Here is an 18,228-nt window from a genome sequence, read left to right as displayed (position 1 = left end):
ATATCAATCCCCAGTACTTTCTCCCTCCCTCCTGCCTCCCATCCCCCTGGTCCCTTTCTTCTATTGATCTTGTTATGATTTTCATGAGATACCTGCCCTCTTTCTTCTCTTTCTTCCTCTTAGCTTCCATATATGAGAAAAAACAAAATGACCCTTGACCTTCTGAGTTTGGTTGATTTGACTTAACATAATGGTCTCTACCTTTATCCATTTTCCTGAAAATTACATAATTTTACTTTTAGTTGAATAAAGCTCTATTGTAGTCACTTATTTTCAATGATCTATTCAATACCCATCATACAAACAATCTACATCAATCATGTTTAAGTTAAACATGACTGGTTAATGTGCTTAGTTTGGAAGACACAAAAGTGTATAAATATGCTATAGGCTCATCTATAAACTTAAGTGTCTATACACTGAAGGCTCATCAATTTATCACATCTTTCCTTGGTAGGAAAGAAATGGAAGTGACAAAATATGTGGGTATACCAACCTTCCTTTTTCCTTTCAGGCTCTTCAAAGGAACTCTTTATCTAACCTGTCCTATTTAAATTCATTTTAATTAGAATATATGGCCAATGAATACTTCTTACCTGTTTAACGCAATAATCTACTAGAAAAGGTACCTGAAGAGTGATTTAAAATAGATTGGCAAAGGAGTAACGTCTTAATTTTCTTCAATCCCGGCAAGGAGCTTCTGCCAATCTCTTTATGAATAGGATTGAACAACCCAAGATATCAATGAAAAATGCACCACTGCTGATACCTTCCAGCTGCCATAAAATAGTGATTTTTACCTTAACTGGACTCTTTACATATTTGACAAATATCAGAAGAAATAAAATTATCATATCCTACAACTACACAATGAACTTTGATTTAAACATGTTAGGAAAGAAACATCTCAGATCAGCTTGACTGGCTCTGGGAATCACTCCAAAAGGAAAATAAGGTGGGGACAGTGGAGAAAATAGTGTGCAAGAGTGGAGTACATTGCTCAAAAAAGAGGATCTCATTCTTAGTGGGGAAGTACTGAGGCTAGGTCTGAGACCTGAAAGTACAGAACTGGCTGCTAAGGTCCAGAAGGACCAGTGATGGCAGTTTAAAGAAGATATTGCCTGAAGAGCAGAGAACGGCATCTTGGAAGAAGGCATCCTTAGGAGCAATGATGATGAACTGAAAGAAGGAAGCAGGCAGCTGAAACTAAAGACCCTAAAATGTAGAAGGGTATCTCTGAATTTAGACACAAGAAACATTTACCTCTGCCTCTAAATTGGGCCAATATTAAACTGCATTTCATTGTACGACAGATTAGAAAGCACATGAACAAAGACCCAAATAACATACTCCAGAAGCCAATGCTTATCTATCTAGAGTTGTTTAATATTACTGATTAAGAAAACTATTACACATTTAATATTTAAAAAGCTATAGAACTGTGATTTCATTCAAGATTTTCTCCTTTATTTCCTTTAGGAAAGATACATAAAAATACTGTAAGGTATCAGAGTATATAATTTAATAGAAACATTTTCTTATTCTATTTTTAAGTTTCCTTTTTTCCTCTAATATTCACATTGCATATTTTTGTACTTAGCTTAGCACTCACATATTTTCCATATAAATTAAGCAATAGCTAACTTTTTGCCAATTGTTTTTCCTTTCATTCTATCTCTTTGTATTCATAATTTTACTTTTAGGCATCTTTCCTATAAGATACTTTTCAAAACCTGGACAAAGTAATTCTAATTCAATTAACTCTATTTTATAAAACATTCTGCCACTTCCAAAGATGGTTTCACTTAGTCTCACTTCAATAGACTTCTATAATTATTACTTTAACCTCTTGGACCTGACTAAATGAAAATAATGAAAATTTCACATTCAACTGGGTTTTAATATTAAGAATAAGAGTAAATAATATCATCCTTATGTATACAACTTTCTGACCTAAAAATTCATTGAACTAACTAATATAAAAGAGAACTGCTAATATTAATAGACTAACCATGTAATCTGAAGCTTCAGTTCTGAACACATATTTTATGGAGAAATTTAACATATAAAATGTACCCATCAGGAACTCTGGATGAAGGGCTATGAGGTGCTTCAAATTCCCCAACCTATTTTGTACTTTGCTCTGCAGGCATCTAAATCCAGGGAGCATAATTTGAGTACAATTATTTTAATGCAAGCAGTCTTGTAGTTTTCTAAAATCTTGGTGGGCTAACTCTTCAACTATTATTTTATTTTAGAAATATCAATATTCCTTTGGAAATGGAGAAGGCTATGGAAATGAAAGCAAACCTTGAAACACTATTCATGACAAAATAACTTAGCTTTAATGTCTCAGTAAATGCATACCTCACAAGAATTTTAAACAGAAGTTCTCTAAAATATGTATCACATAAAATTTTCAAATATTTGCAGAGCTTTCAGGACTAATTAGACCATTTTATGAGCAAATAAACCATACTGAAATATATAAAGTGATGCTGCATCAAATTTCAAATATACCATAATATTAAATTTGCAAGGAAATCAGATGTTATCTTAAATATTAATTCAAATTACAACAATGGCAAAAAGAAGAAAAAAAAGTGTTTGAAATAAAAAACAGCCCTTTTTACTCTAATAATTAAAAAGTTATGATGGAGAACTTTGTACCTTTATGCTCATTTTCAAACTCTTCAGATAAGAGGTGGTAGCAACAACCCACACTGCAAACTCCCTTGATTTCTGAATTGGAAGCAAATATTCGCAGAGTATTTGAAGCAAGATCACCACAAGTATGTAGACCCACCATTAAACATTCCTTCAAAGAAGAAAAATAAGTTTTGGCAATTAAAAGGAGGGTTAAAAACAATTCAAGTTAAGATTTTAAAGATCCATTTGAATATGCAAAGCTTTATAATAAGTAATTTTTATACTTTTTTTTTTAAAGGCTGTGATCTCTTAACATGACTTTTGAGTTTCTTTCAGTGTCTTTTTTTTTTTTTTTTTTTTTTTTTTGTATCAGGGACTGAACTCAGGGCCACTTGACTACTGAACCACAACTCCAGCCCTATTTTGTATTTTATTTAGAGAGTGTTTTGGGTTATTAATCCATTTGTATTTCTCTGACCTCCTTTACAACCAAGTTGCAACACTTTTTTTGAAGGGATATTATAATCATTTTGCTTTTCTTGTTAATTAGATAGTTTGGATAAGTTTTTCCATGCTACAGTATTATAAATAAAAAAATTCAGTCAGGAAAGGTTTATTGTTAATTAAGGAAGTGAATAACAGTTACACATTTCTCTCTTTAAGCTTAGCTGAACTCTCATTAAAGAAAATAACAATAACATTTAATCTCACTGTTTACTGTATTTATCATATAGACTTATTATTAGCAGCTAGCAGCTAGAGGAGACAAAGACACATAAATAAAACTCTATTCTAATAGTAAAATATTTAAGTATTGTTTGTCAGGGGAGGGATAATAGGAAGATTGGTTAATTTGGGTTATTAAATTGATTTATTACAGGATCCAAGAAATAGTCTTGTATTTTATTTTAAATAATTCTTCTGAGCTTATTTTTATTGTCTATTTTCAAATATTTCAAATAGATTTGGAGAAACTTGAAAAAAAGTGACAATACTCACTAAAAATTCTAAAGTTGGGTTAAATTAGTGGGGTCATTTAACCTGAAGAACAGGTTAATTGGATTCATATATAAAATAAAAACAATTCATGAGGATTAACTAGGTTCCTTTCATTGGTGTTTTTCAAAAATATGTTGGAAAAGAAAAACTTCACTTTTTTAAAAATGGCAAAACTCTAGTCAGTTACCAAAACAGGATTTAAATTTATGAACAATTCTGATATCTTTTGTTTCCTCCTTTGGGGAAGAATTTCTAAAAACTTTAACAAGGTAAAATAACACAATAGTAAAAGCTATCTTGTTTTGAAAGGAGTTAAGCCAAATGATCATTAGAAGCTTCTTTATATCATTCTTTATATCATTCAAACCTGCAAGAATATCCAGAAGTTATTTTTACTCAAAAGAAATCACATATTTGATCACCAAGTCTAACATTAAACATAATTTTGTTCTAGATACTTCTTTACGCATTTTATCTCAAAGAAATGCAATTTTGAAGGTGATACATATGCTAATTTGCAAGATTTGATCATTATACCATGTATACATATGTACATTGTACTCCATAAACATGTAAAATTTTTGTGTCAATTAAAAATAAATCTTATAAAAACACATAAGACTTTTCTTCTATTAGAATTTAAACAATACCCAAGTTGGAGATAGAGACTTAGCTTACTAAAACTGAAATTAGAAGAGGGTACTCTGTTCTGGAATGTGTTCTTGGCAGATTTTAACAGCTGAAAGTATAATAATAACAGCTGAAAGTTAGGGTTTTATTTTCTTGGTCTTTTAGAAAAATGTAATCAGATTAAAATTAATGTAAAATGTAAAATTACATTAATAAGCTATTAAAATTAAATTCTGTTTACAGCATTTTTGTAAATCAAAGAAAATAATTTATAAGTCAAATCACCTCCAGATCTTTAATAATGTCATGTAGTTCAGAATCAGCAGTGATAAAAGAGGTTAACGGTGAATATATATTTGATTCGTTTGACTTTGATGCCAATTTTCTTCTCTCTTTATTTGCTTCAGAAATTTCTCTGTTGAGTATTTGAGATGAAGAGTTTATCTCTACAGCATTGATAGGTAAAAAGTCTATCAGAGAAAAGGAATTTTCAAAACACAAATTATCTTCTCCATGTGGTTGAGCGTGTAGGTTTTCCATTTGTTTTCTGATGTCAGAAATTACAGAGCCTGAAAAATCTGGCAAATAATCTGAGGGAGACATTTTTTCTTGATTTGCAGAACTGTTATTATATGTTTCTTCAACGTTTGCATTATACTTAATTTCATTTTGCACTTTCCTTTCTTTTGCCATTTTTAAGGCCACTCCATTCACATCTACTCTTGATTGAGTATGATAGTGTTTCCAATGTTTCTTCAATTTCCTGTTTCTCTCCTTAGCCCCATGAGTATTGGTATTTGAAGAATCAATTCCATAAACTTTTAAGCCATACTTCAGGGACAAAAAGGAGCTTAAATAGCCTTTCCCAGAACCCAGGTCAATAACCTAAAGTAAGAAAAATGGAATGAATTAAGTAATTTTAGTCAGTTTATAATAGAAAGCATTCTAGATATTTTTTAAAGCAAGTAAACAAATGAATTATATATTTACACAGCCTGTTGCATTTGCTATTTTTCTTTTAAAAAACCATTTTTATTAAACATTTTCCTATAAGTTTTAGTTAGCATAATAAACCAAGAAAAATAAGTAAAAGATAAATGTTGGAAGAAGAAAAATATCTTTATTCAAAGATGACATGACTGTATCCAAAGCAAATCTCTGAATAGAAAAAACTAACTGAAATAGTAGGTGAATTTAGCAACATGTTAGGATACAAAAGGCAATGGAAATAAATAATGAACCATCAGAACATATATAATAGAGTAGTAATAAATAGTTTCAAGGCAAATTTTAAAACATTTGAATTAAGACAGTATAACAATAGAATATCCGGGAATAAACTAACAAAGGACATATAAGACCCCACAGACTGAAAACTATAAAATCCCATAAAAAACTTAGCAAGTCTAGCCAGGCATGGTGGTGCACACCTATAATCCCACTGGCTAGGGAGGCTGAGGCAGGAAGATCCAGATTTCAAAGCCAGCCTCAGGAATGAGGAGAAGCTATGCAACTCAATGAGACCTGTCTTTAAATAAAATACAAATAGGGCTGAGGGTGTGGCTTAGGGTTCAAGTGCCCCTGAGTTGAATCCCTGGTATACAAAACAAAACAAAACAAAAACTTAGAAAGTCTAAATAAAAAGATATATCATATTCACGAAATAACAAGCCAAATGCTGAGATGGAAATTCTCTTTAAGTTGACTTAAAGATTCAACATAATCCTAATAAAAATACTAGAAGGGCTTTTTAAGGAAAATCATGAGCAGCTATTACAATTTATATGGAAAGAGAAAGTTCCTAGAATAACAAAAATGATTTTGAAAAAGAATAGGTCAAAGAATATTACTGATTCAAGAATTAATGTAAAACTACACTAATCAAAAGAGTTTAGTAATGATATAAAATGGACATATAAAATCAATAGGAAAAAAAGTCTGGAAATAGATTAAAATAGACTAAATAGACTACTGATTTTTGCCAACTGCCTAAGGAAAAGATGATAGTCTTTTCAAAAACTTGTAGGTAAAATTGAATGTGTGACAGGAAAAAAATGAACTTTTCCTGTCACACATCAAACACAAAGATTAATAAAAAGTGAAATAAAAAGGATTACAGGCTTGCTCCACTGTGCCCAGCCTAAATTGTTTGCTTTAACTCTGAAAGCATCTACTTAAATAGGAGCTAGTTTCTTAAAGGAATCAGTTTACATGTCTAAAAACAGTGAAGTAGAGAATCAAAGACAGTCGATCTATTTTCTTCATAAAATGACACAGAAGAAAAAAAAGATCCAGTGGCTGCAATGGCTTTCTTCTCATTCAGAATAAAAAGGCCAAATGATGATCACAAAGGCCTCCAAAAATCTATAACTTCATAATCTTCCCTTTCCCACTCCAACCTCAGCTGTTATTTTTCTCTTATTCACTCCATTGGTATCTATTTGGCTTCCTGGCTATTCCGAGAACTAAGCAGTCACCACATTCCCACTTCAGTGCCACCAAACACATTCACTTCATTTGAAAACCCTTTGCTTCAGATATTTTGAAGTTTCTGTATCTTCTAAAAGAGATATTAACTCATATTATCCTTACAAAGAGGTCTTACTTGCCTTATCTTCTGAATTTAATCCCTCCCTTCCCCTTTTCTTTCCTCTTGAAAATGTTTTAACATATATAACAAAAAATACTTAGAATCTTTTTATTGTCTAGTTGTCCTTATTAAAATATAAATGCCATGAGGGCAAAAGTACTTTTTATTTATTGCTATGTATTCAGTGTTTTAAACAATGCCTCTGAAACATGGTAGGAGCTAAAGAAAATATTGGTTAAATGAATGAATACAAGAACATGTGCAAAATATGCAAAGGGATGCACATATTTAAGAAATACAAATCAAGAAGGCTTGGTAATATGAGTGTGAGAAGTAAAGTTTTGGGCATTCCAGTGGTGCTATGGAAGAGGTAGAAATGAATTTCTTTTTTCTTTTCTACTTCTCTATGATTACTGCTAAGGTTAAGTATTTCAGAATCTCAGCCTCAGTCTACCAAATCCGTATTTATTTAATCTCCATTTAAACAGTATAATTAGTATACACAGAATACATTTAAATGTAAACATTAAGAGAATCAAATAATAAGATCATTAAGTGATTTCAAGAGAAAAATCTTAGTGTCCTTAGTGCTAAGGACACTCTAATCTGTAGTAATTTGCACCTTATCAGAATCACAAATTTTTGATTTGTTTCATTCACTAGATATAATTTTCACCACTATAAAAAAGTTTTCTTAAAAAAGGCCTAACATGGTACATTAAGCTATTTAAACATATTTTGTATGTACTTTATAAATACAAATAAATCTAGTTTATCAACTTAAATTTATTTACTATTACATAGTATTTTACATAAAAATAAACATAACACACAGAGAGAGATATAAATAAATATAAATAAAGTTATAGAGTAAATATCCCTCATTTTTGTTTGTGTTACCCCAGAGGCAGATCTGTCAACAAAGATTGAAGTGAAAGTGATCTATTTGGTAGTAAAACACAGGAAGGGAAGTAAAAAAGAGAAAAATAGAAAAAATAGCAGCCCAATAAAGGTATTTTTTTAAACAAGATAACATAATACTTTAGGGCAACTTGGGTTTAATCCCACTCAGAAGCTAAGGACTAGGGTAAAGCACATATCTAAGAATCATCTGTTATCGTTTAGTATTAGGTATCCCCTAAAAGCTCATGTGTGAGATGATGCAAGAAGGTTTAGAGATGAAATGATTGGGTTATGAGAGCCTTAACCCAATCAGTGAATTAATCTGATGGTAGGGATTAATTGAGTGATAAATGAAGGCAGGTATGGTGTGGATGAAAGAGGTGGGACACTGGAGATGTTACTCTGGGGTATATATTTTGTACCTGGTGAGTGGAGTCTCTCTCTTTCTGCTTCCTGGGTGCTTTTCTCTGCCACCCTCTTCCACCATGATGTTCTGTCTCACCTCAAGTACGAAACAATGGAGCTGGCTGTCTATGGACTGAAACCTCTGAAACTGTAAGCCCCTAAATAAACTTTTCCTCCTATAATTGTTCTTGTCAGGTCTTAGTCACAGCAGCAAGAAAGCTGACTAAAATATCATACCACCTGGAAAGTTATATCAGTTATTGGTTCAAGGCTGTAGAGGGGAGGAATTAATTTCCAGAACTTATATATGAGCAGTACTTGTTTCAGCAGCAGGAGAAAGCCCACAGGAAAGAAATGGTGATAGTGCAGGTATAAACCAGTCTAGCACACTATGAAATGGTAAGGCCGGAGAGTAATTGGATTAAGTGCCCTACAGCAACTTCTATTTCCATGATTACAGGCATATGCCTCAAATTTACAATCCTCCTGCCTCAGTCTCCAGAATTGCTGGGAATATAGGCATGCCCAATCACACCTGGCTAGTAAAAATACAGGGAAATATTCTTACCTGCTTTACTCCATAGTAATCAGTAATACTGCAGATCAGCTGTGACATTGCCTGAACTTCATGAGATTTTTTCATATTCATAAACTCAACAGGCTTCAAATTTTCAGCTAAATGAAAATAAAACAAAACTGAAATAACACTTCTAAAGCAGAATTTAACAGAATTAAAATTATCAGTCAATGCTCATTTTTTGGAATTTAATATGAAAATAAGATAGAAATTCTATTGTGGTATCTGATAGATTTCTATTCCTTAGCTGCTATGAATCTAATTTGAATAAAGATCTACATATCATTAAAAATGTCCCTTGATACAAGCAGTTAATGATAAAGACTGAAAAACTATACTACAAAAGAAACTTTTTCATTAAGAGACGACTTAAGAGTGGAAAGGCAAGCAACAAAATGGGAAAAAATATTTCCAATACATACAACTACAAAAACAAAATGAATTTATATATATCAATAAGTACCTGTACTGTCTAGTACAGTAGCTACTAACCATGCACGATTATTTAAATTTGCATTTAGAAAATTCAAATAAAATTGCAAATTGTTTCTGAACTGCATTAGGCACACTTAAAATGCTCAACAAGCATGTTGTTTTCTATTGTCCCAAGAATCAAAGATACATATTTCTATATCAATGCAGAACATCACACAGGATGGTGCATTACGGTATATACTCTACATTATAAAAGTGGCCAAAGAGCATGTGACAAAGTAGTTAACATCATCACACATATGAGAGTTGGGCAGTAGGGAACTGAAATGTAGTGCTGGGATGATTATGATAGCGTAACAGTTTTGTTCACTTTGAGTTCCAAAATGCAGTCCTTAACCATTATAATCAAGGGAAGGGCCAAGGGTGCTATCCTTGATACAGAGCCCATTCAGTTATTGCCAGTCAGCAACATCTGAGATTAAAGCTCAGTGACCTTGGGCTGGGGATGTGGCTCAAGTGGTAGCGCGCTCGCCTGGCATGCGTGCGGCCCGGGTTCGATCCTCAGCACCACATACCAACAAAGATGTTGTGTCCGCCGAGAACTAAAAAATAAATATTAAAAAAAAAATTCTCTCTCTCTCTCTCTCCTCTCTCACTTAAAAAAAAATTCATTAAAAAAAAAAAAAAAAAGCTCAGTGACCTTCTATACAGCTTCTATAGCAACGTTGCTGATAAACTTATTTAGCAACTGGAATAACCCTACCAAGAGCCATGATTTATCAAAAAGCCCTCTATTTTGCTGCAGGAGAAACTATGAAATAATTTTGCTTAAAATGATTGAAAAGATAAATGAAAAAGATTAAAATAATGAAAGAATTACATTTAAAGGGAAAAAGCTCCCTTTACAAATGATAACTCCAGTGGATTCATTTTTAACAAGTAAGCAAACTTATTTTCATGAATAATGGGACAAAATTACATGTGTCTCCTAGTATCATGAATGAGAAAGGGATTATGTTAAGTAGTCTTCAGGTAAAAAATGTATAACCTGAATCTAATCATAGGGAAATAATCAAACAGACCCAGCCTATATGCATTGAAAGCATCAGTGTCAGGAAAAACAAAAGGCAGGCTGAGGAACTGTTCTAGATTAAAGAATTAAACATAAAACTAAATACCATACATAAGCTTGGACTGATTTCAATACTAAGGAAAAAACTGGCCATACAAATATTTTTAAGAAACTTAAGAGAAATTTGAATACAGATTGCTTATTAGATAGTATTACTCTAGCAATGTTAGATTGCTTATTAGACAGTATTACGCTAGCAAGGTTAGATTCCTAAGTGTGCTCATGTGTTATGAGATGTTTAGGAAATGTCCTTGTTCTTGCAAGATATATACTGAAGTACTCGAGGGTAAAGTGTTACGATATATGTAATTTATGTTCAAAGGATTCAGATAAAAGGCTGCATGTGCATGCATGTGTGTGTGTGTAAAGAACTACAACAAATGTGAGGACATTTTAACAAACAGTGAATCTAGGTGAAAATTATACAGGGTTCACTGTACTACTTTTGCAACTTTTTGTAACTTTTCAAAATAAAATGATGGGGAAAGGAGGATTAAATGAGATAACAGTTCCGACCTTTGTGGACAGTAAATAAGGTCTGTAATTCATTATTTTATTATTTAGATAATAATAAGTATTAAACTGGCTCCTACCTCAACATCAAAGACTGTTCTTAATTTTTTTATTTTTGTAGTTATACTTGGATACAATGATTTTATTATTTATTTATTTATTATTTTTATGTGGTGCTGAGGATCGAACCCAGGGCCTTGCATGTTCAAAGCAAGCACTCTACCACTGAGCCATAACCCCAGCCCCTAAAGACTGTGTTTAAAAAAAAAAAAATCAGTCTTCTTTTCTCTATCTGAATAGGAACATATAAGTCATTCACATTTAATAAAATTATTGAATCAACTGAGTTTTAATCTACTATGTTGCCATTTGTTTTTTCACTTGTGCCGTCCCTACTTTCTCACACTAAGGTTTCTCCCTCATACCCCCAACCACACTGTGCATTTCTCCCACCTCTTCCTAAAGAACCAGCCATAGCAACCAGTAGCCCACAGCAATAAAAATTTAAAAAAAGGATTTTGTAATTTGTATTATCCCACTGTAATCTATGTTTGAAGGGCAGGCACTAACTGAAGATAGCCAGAGGCTAAAGTAAGAACAAAATTCAGAGATCTATAAGTTATTCTGTTTAATATGGTATAAAAGAAAATCAATTCTTCTAGGTATAAGATAATTTATCATGACTTATAAGGTCTAACAATAAGAATATGTTGGAAAGATAGCATATATCTTCTAAGTATCTAAAACACATACATGTATACACATAAACACACATACCAGTCCTCTGTTTTTTATTTCCTTGAAGAGCTACAAGCAACTGTTCAAAAGGAGTACACATTCCCAAGTTTTGAACAGAATAATATTTTGCAGCCAGAGCAAAGGCTTCCACACTCACTAGCTTCTGAGAAGTTTCACAAAATGCTTTTGGAAAATCACTAACACCTAAAAAATCATGATAGGAGAACAAAAACAAAAACAAAAACATTAGTAATAACTAAATAACTAAAAACTAATCAGTATGAGATTTTAAAATAATAAATGAATGTTGGAATTTTATAGCAAATTACAATATTTTTGTTTTAGTGTGAATTTTGGCAGTATCTCTAAAAGTTCCATTTGTATCTGTTATTTAAACTATAGCTATTTGTAGACAATAAATATGGTCTATAATTCATTATTTTATTATTTAGATAATAATAAGTATTAAAACTGGTTCCTACCTCAGCATCAAAGACTGTGTTTTTAAATTTTTTTTGTAGTTGTAGTTGGACACAATAACTTTATTATTATTATTATTTTTTTTAATGTGGTGCTGTGGATCGAACCCAGGGCCTTGCACGTAGCACCCTGTTTTAACATTTTACTCAATTATATGTTTAAATATCAAATCAAATTTTGGCTCGTTTCAAGAGCTAATAAAAGAAAGACTTAAATCTTAACAGTAAAATAGTTACTTAATTAATGGAATAATCCTGTCTGATCTATAACTGTGCATTTTCAGTTCAACCCTTTATAACACTATTACCTTACTATCCATACTGCCTACAGAACAATGGTAATAATCCCAGTGGTATAAAGGTTACTATAAAACAGTTCCTCTGTCATTTGGACCATATAGACTTACTTGTGTGTGTGTGTTGTGTGTGTGTGCCTGCACACACATGGGCAGGTGGGGGGGGGCTATATGTATTGCTGAAGGTGTTGTCAGTCTGATAATTCTAAAACTAATTAAGTTATGATCTGGTAAAACAGTTCATTTTTCCTCGTGGTCAGTTTTTAACCACACATTTTCTTAGTATAGTAACTGTTGACAGTTTCTAAAGGCTCACAAATTCAAAATAGTATGGGAAAGTGGTATACTGTTTACAAACATCAGTGCCCCTCTGGGTAGGAGTATGTATAAATACCCTATTAAACTCAGGTATAGCAACATCTTGCTTAGGTAAACTAGACCATTTTTAGGCAGAAGATTTAAGAATATGGGAAGAACTTTCCCTAGCTCTGTGATTTGTGAAGATGGAACTCATCTCAATCTGAGTCCCTGAGTGACTATGTCAAGGTAAGCAGTATTGTCAAACTATAATGGATATGTATACACCAACGGAAATACAGAATGAAAAGTCAACTACATTGCTTTCCATCACTGAGGTTTTGGGCTTATTATTATAGCATAATGCTGCCTATTCTGATGGATATGTAAAGGCACATTGAGATTTGCTTAATCTCATTTTTCTATGTTCATTTTTAAGTCAAGTCAATTTACTTAAGAGGATTTTTAAAAAGGCATTCCAATTTGTCTGTAGTAGTTCAAAGTAACTCTAGATGGAGGGGTCCAAGTAAGCCTATTTGCTGATAATTATTTTTTTAAAAACTGACATAACAACAACAAAAAAACTCCATCCAGTGGAAAAATAAAATACATAAAATGCTCACCTTATAAAAGCATGGTACAATCTATATACCACTGAAGTCTTCTCTAGCACAGCTGATCCTCACAGTTAATTACAAAATTATAAAAATTCACCTAAACACAAAGAATAATGATGCTATTTGACAAGGCCTGAAAGCAAGACAACTGATGTAGGTTTATAGAATTCTAAACAAAAATAACATATTTAAGCTATTATCTTTTGAAAGCTAGTATCTCTTAAGTAGGTGGGGGCAATGTTTACCAAATTCATTAATAGAAAATTGGCAGGGATATGTAACTTCTATTTTTTAATCAACTAAAAATAAAAGAAGATTTCAAAATTACTATAGCAAATTTATTTAAGATATATTTTATGTGTTATATAAAGTTCTTTGGACATTTTACAAACTGAACTGATACAGCCAAAAAGTAATAAAATCCACATCAAAATATTTAGGCATGATACAGAGGGGAAAACTCAGTCAACTATTAAGTGAGACTCTCAGGTTTAAGAGCAGTCTCAACATCCCCAAGTTCCAGGGCAGCAATTTCTTAGAGTGTGATAGAATAAGAGTATTAAATCTCAATGTGCAAAGGGACTATTATAAAAGTCAGTTATTGGACAATGTTGCCAACAGAAAGAAACGTGATGTTTCTGTTGGAAAAGTAAAGATTCAAATCAACTTAACTATCCTACTGAAAATACTTGAAAAATTTTCAATCAAACCTGAATTAAATATTGTTAATTTGCTTTCAATAATAGCTTCCTACCCCCATTACTTCAGAAATTTTGGAGATCTAAATTGCAATGATAATAACTTTCAACAATAATTAATTTTTAAAAAGGCCAGTGTTCTGATCCAGCCCAATAGTTTATATCATTAGAGTTAACACCATTTTATTCAGGCCAGAATTCCATGAATAAAATATTTTTGAATTATGGAACTACATCCACTATACTTATTTTGTTTTTAAGTTATTCAGCCCACTTATAACTTCCATGACTTGCTACTTTTTAGAGATTCAAAGAAAGAAATGTCAACGATCTTGTCTTTACTTCTGTCTCTGAAACAGTATGTGAAAAGTTAGTTATAAGGCAATGATAATGGTGTCAAGAGTTTGCACAGTGCTTCCTTGGGTACCTGTATAACCAGTTTGGGATCAGCAACTAGTAAAACAGAAACCACAGGATTACTTACATTTAGTTAATTCTTAGATTTGTTTTTTCTTTTTGTACAGGGAAAGCTTGTTAAATTTGTTGCCCATTTTACCTGCATATTATGTGGCTTGATTATTTTGCCCATAACACCCTCTACTGGAAGTTCCTGTTCTGTTTCATTATATGCTTTTCTTGTGTTCTCTACATACTTTTATTTTTCATGCAACCTACTATTTCAAAGAAGAGAAACTTCGTATAAGAAAAAGGCCAGTGTTATAAGACAATTATTATAAGATAGGTTAACTGAGTGAGAAGTGGAGGAAGGAGGTATTTTCTATAAATATGAGACCAGAATATCTTCTTTTATATCAGAGATCAATGTGTAAGAAAAGATAGAAAAGTCATTCATATATATTACATTATGAAAGTCTTAAGCAGACGAATTCATAATACAACTTCAAAACTAAAAATACAATGAATGTACATTTACAATTAATAATAAAAACTAAATTTCAAAAATAAATGTCTCTTACTTGAATGTTATGAAACACTATGGGAGATGACACCTGTCAGGGTTCACAGTAATTCTTCACTATTATGCTATGTGCCAAGTACTATGCCAAACTCTTTTCCTTTCATGACAGTTTTCTAAGCTAGTTAATTAGTGCTTTTATCCCCATTTACTGAGGAAAAAACTGAGACATAGGGATGCTGTGATTGATCCAAATTTGCACAGATACTAAGTGGCAGGGCATGTAAACTGAGGCAGTCTTGACTTCAGAACTTGCTCTTAATTCTGTTATCATGCCACAGTGATAAGTATAGTGGACAATAAAGGAAATCAGGCAAAATAGCAGTGAAAAAAAAATAAAACGTTAAGCAAACCTGCCAGCTTCAGGTTTGGCAATAATTTCCTCCTGTAGAGATTAAAATATTTTGTACTCTGTCTTCATAACCACTTTTTTCATTCCCCTTTAACACCTTCTCTCCACCAGAATGATTTAAAAGTTTCCAGAAATTGAAAAGTAATTTTTACATGTAAAATAGCTGACAAGTCTCTGAAAGAGGAATAAAAATGTTTTCATAAGATTCACTGTGTAATCTATTTCTAGAGACAAAATACTACTGCTACAAGCTAACTGTAAAGCAAGTACTTTGCACACAGCATGAATGAATGAACGAATGAATGCCTGCATGCATGAATGACAGCAATATTTCAATACACTTACTATTGTAGCATCATCAGCTACAGAAAGAGAGACGAACTCTCCTAAAAACTCTGTGGATGTAATCACTGAGGCCTCTACGAGGACTTCAATAGCCTGTTAGAGAAGCATAAAATCTCATTTCAGCCCAAATATTTATAATTGTAGGATAAGGTGAGAGTGATTTAGAACATTTAGAATGTGACATAAGATAAAATGAAATTATGCACCAAAATTTGTGTTACAGGAGTGAGGGGAAACTCAATATCACACAGCCTATGGATCAGAATTTCAAGAAACCAGTGGTGCCTTCCTCATAATAATCTTCAAAGGACATAAGTTTTTGTATTAATTTCTACACAAAAATTCTAAAGATTTTTTCAGTTCAAAGGTTCAGAACCAAACTGAATGTTGTCATTTTACCGTAATCTTTCTCTTATTTCCTATCTTAAGAGCATTTTCATTCAGTGTTAAAGTTAAAAATCTTCACGTTATCTTAAATATTTCTTGTGTCCTCAATTTATACATCTACCCACGCCTCCATCTGGATGTAAAAATGTCTTTCGTTTGGAAACCTCCTCTCTCTATCACTGCTGTGGTTCAAACCCTATTAACTCTCACCAGTGCTACTGCAAAGGCTTCATAGTTGTTATTTTCCTTTTGGATAAAAGTCCCACAGCACAATGCTCACTGGTTGAGTTGAACTGAACATGTTTTCTAACATAAAAATTTACCTTTATTCAATACAAATTTTATTAAACTTTTCTTTTTTGGTATTGGTGATTGAATCCAGGGGCACTTATACACTGAGCTATACCCCGAACTCTTTTTTGTATTTCATTTAGAGACAGGATTTTGCTGAGTTGCTTAGGGCCTCAATAATTTGCCGAGGCTGGCTTTGAACTCACAATTCTCCTGCCTCAGCCTCCCAAGCCACTGGGATTACGGGTTAATTAAGCATTTTAAAGTTCTGGCTTCTGTTAACAGTTGACTTTTAACTTCAATCTTTGATAAATTTTTAATAAAATTTAATCAAATGCTAAAATGTCTTATCAACTTTTGAAAATTAAAGATAGGCCTAGCTAAATTTTATGAATGTTTGAGTTTATCTATCTTCCTATACTCTACCAAGGAAAAAACCAGAATATATCCTGTTGCTTTTAAAAGAAACTAATATCACCCAATTATGTGCTAGGAAACTTTTTGATTAAGTCATTACAGCTTAATTTACAGTTGTATATGAAATTTTTAATAAGTTACTTAAACATTTAAACCATGCTTTTGGAAGGAATAAGAAATAATTAATAAGAAATTGACATTCGTATCTTTACTGTACCAATACTAAAATCACATTGAATGTATAAGTTCGTTTAATCATGCCAAAAGTAATTTCACAATTATATTTATAAAAATGACATTAAATATAAAGATAGAAAAATTTAACCATAGTATTTTAACTCTATCAGATTCTTTTCTCTTGAGAGGAACAAAAATATTCAAAGAAACAAATTTAAAAATGTATTTGCTAAATAAAAAATAAATTAGTTAAAAAGTAAATTAAGTCAAAGGTGCCTCGTATGTAAACAGTTGTCATGAAAGATTCTTTCAGCTCAAAATTCTTAGGAACAGGAAGATGACTAAAATAATAAATGAAGAACAGCTTAACTTGTGGCATACGGGACTAGAATTTTGTAGGGAAATTTATGACAATTAACTCAGAAAGCAATACAACAATTGAGACCCACACATTTTCAACCTCAAAGATTAAAAAATGTTGAACATTTATTTGGAAAATGAAACCAACTAGTTTTAGATAAGAGCACTTTCACACAGTCGAAATTAAATAATATATAATAAATCAAAAAGCAATTCTAGGGCAATACTAAGAGCACAGGATTTTTAAAGATTATTTGATGTATAAAAAGCATAATAATTAAATTACCAGATCACATGAAATGGGAAGAAACTAAAATAAAAGTCTCCTAAAAAGGAATGTTTTTTCTTTTTTCTTTTGGTACAGAAGATTGAACCCAGAGGCACTTATCCACTGAGCCATATCCACAGCCCTTTTTTATATTTTATTTAGAAACAAGGTCTCATTGAGTTGCTTAGGACCTCACTAAGTTGCTGAGGCTGGCTTTGAACTGGGGATTATCTTGCCTTAGCCTCCAGAGCCTCTGGTACACAATTGTGCCTGGCGGGATGCAAGTTTTTGAAAAAAAGATTATACCTTGCTCGATATTGTATTCACAACACCTAGCTCAACATTTTACTCAGAAAATACCAAGTAATTTTTGCAAAAATAAAAATAATCAGGCACACTTGGGTTGGGAGGCTTAGAGAATACTAACCTATTCTCAGCTCTACAAATGACAACATACATTTTGAAAAATAATGACTCTGCAGAGGTTGCAGAAGGGAGGCTCAAGGATTGCCTATTTCTTCCTCTCAAATAGCAGTAAGTTTAAATTCAACCATTTCTAGTACTTACTAATTCAGCATATTGCCCAGAGCAGTGATAATTTACACTATGCTAAAAAAAAAAAAACCTAAATTAATTTTAAAAATTCAAATAGCTATTATCATGGTTTCTTTTTCTCCTCAGATCTTTTATTCCTGAG

General features: G+C 32.0%; 1 protein-coding gene across 6 annotated transcripts in view; it reads right to left on the bottom strand.

Annotated features, from left to right (window-relative positions):
• Window positions 1–18,228, bottom strand: part of METTL25 (methyltransferase like 25) — a 113,654-nt gene that overhangs the window by 93,292 nt on the left and 2,134 nt on the right. For 2 of the 6 annotated variants that reach the window (XR_014024093.1, XM_081310137.1), the window contains exons 2-5: window positions 11,611–11,775; window positions 8,745–8,851; window positions 4,564–5,163; window positions 2,671–2,818 (exon numbers count right to left, since the gene is read on the bottom strand). Coding sequence is in view for 5 of the 6 variants with exons in the window: in XM_081310137.1 (XP_081166263.1) it covers window positions 2,671–2,818; window positions 4,564–5,163; window positions 8,745–8,851; window positions 11,611–11,775 (1,020 nt within the window). In the remaining variant the exon portion in view is untranslated. Of the gene's footprint in view, window positions 1–2,670; window positions 2,819–4,563; window positions 5,164–8,744; window positions 8,852–11,610; window positions 11,776–13,266; window positions 13,358–15,631; window positions 15,725–18,228 lie in introns of all 6 variants that reach the window. The other 4 variants (XM_081310139.1, XM_081310141.1, XM_081310140.1 and 1 more) reach the window with 4 other exon arrangements.

Source organism: Spermophilus citellus, assembly GCF_964194105.1.
Source record: "Spermophilus citellus genome assembly, chromosome: 10".
In the NCBI taxonomy this organism is placed as follows: domain Eukaryota; kingdom Metazoa; phylum Chordata; class Mammalia; order Rodentia; family Sciuridae; genus Spermophilus; species Spermophilus citellus.
The sequence above is the reverse complement of the archived record's forward strand: the minus strand, read 5'-3'. Positions and strand labels throughout refer to the sequence as shown.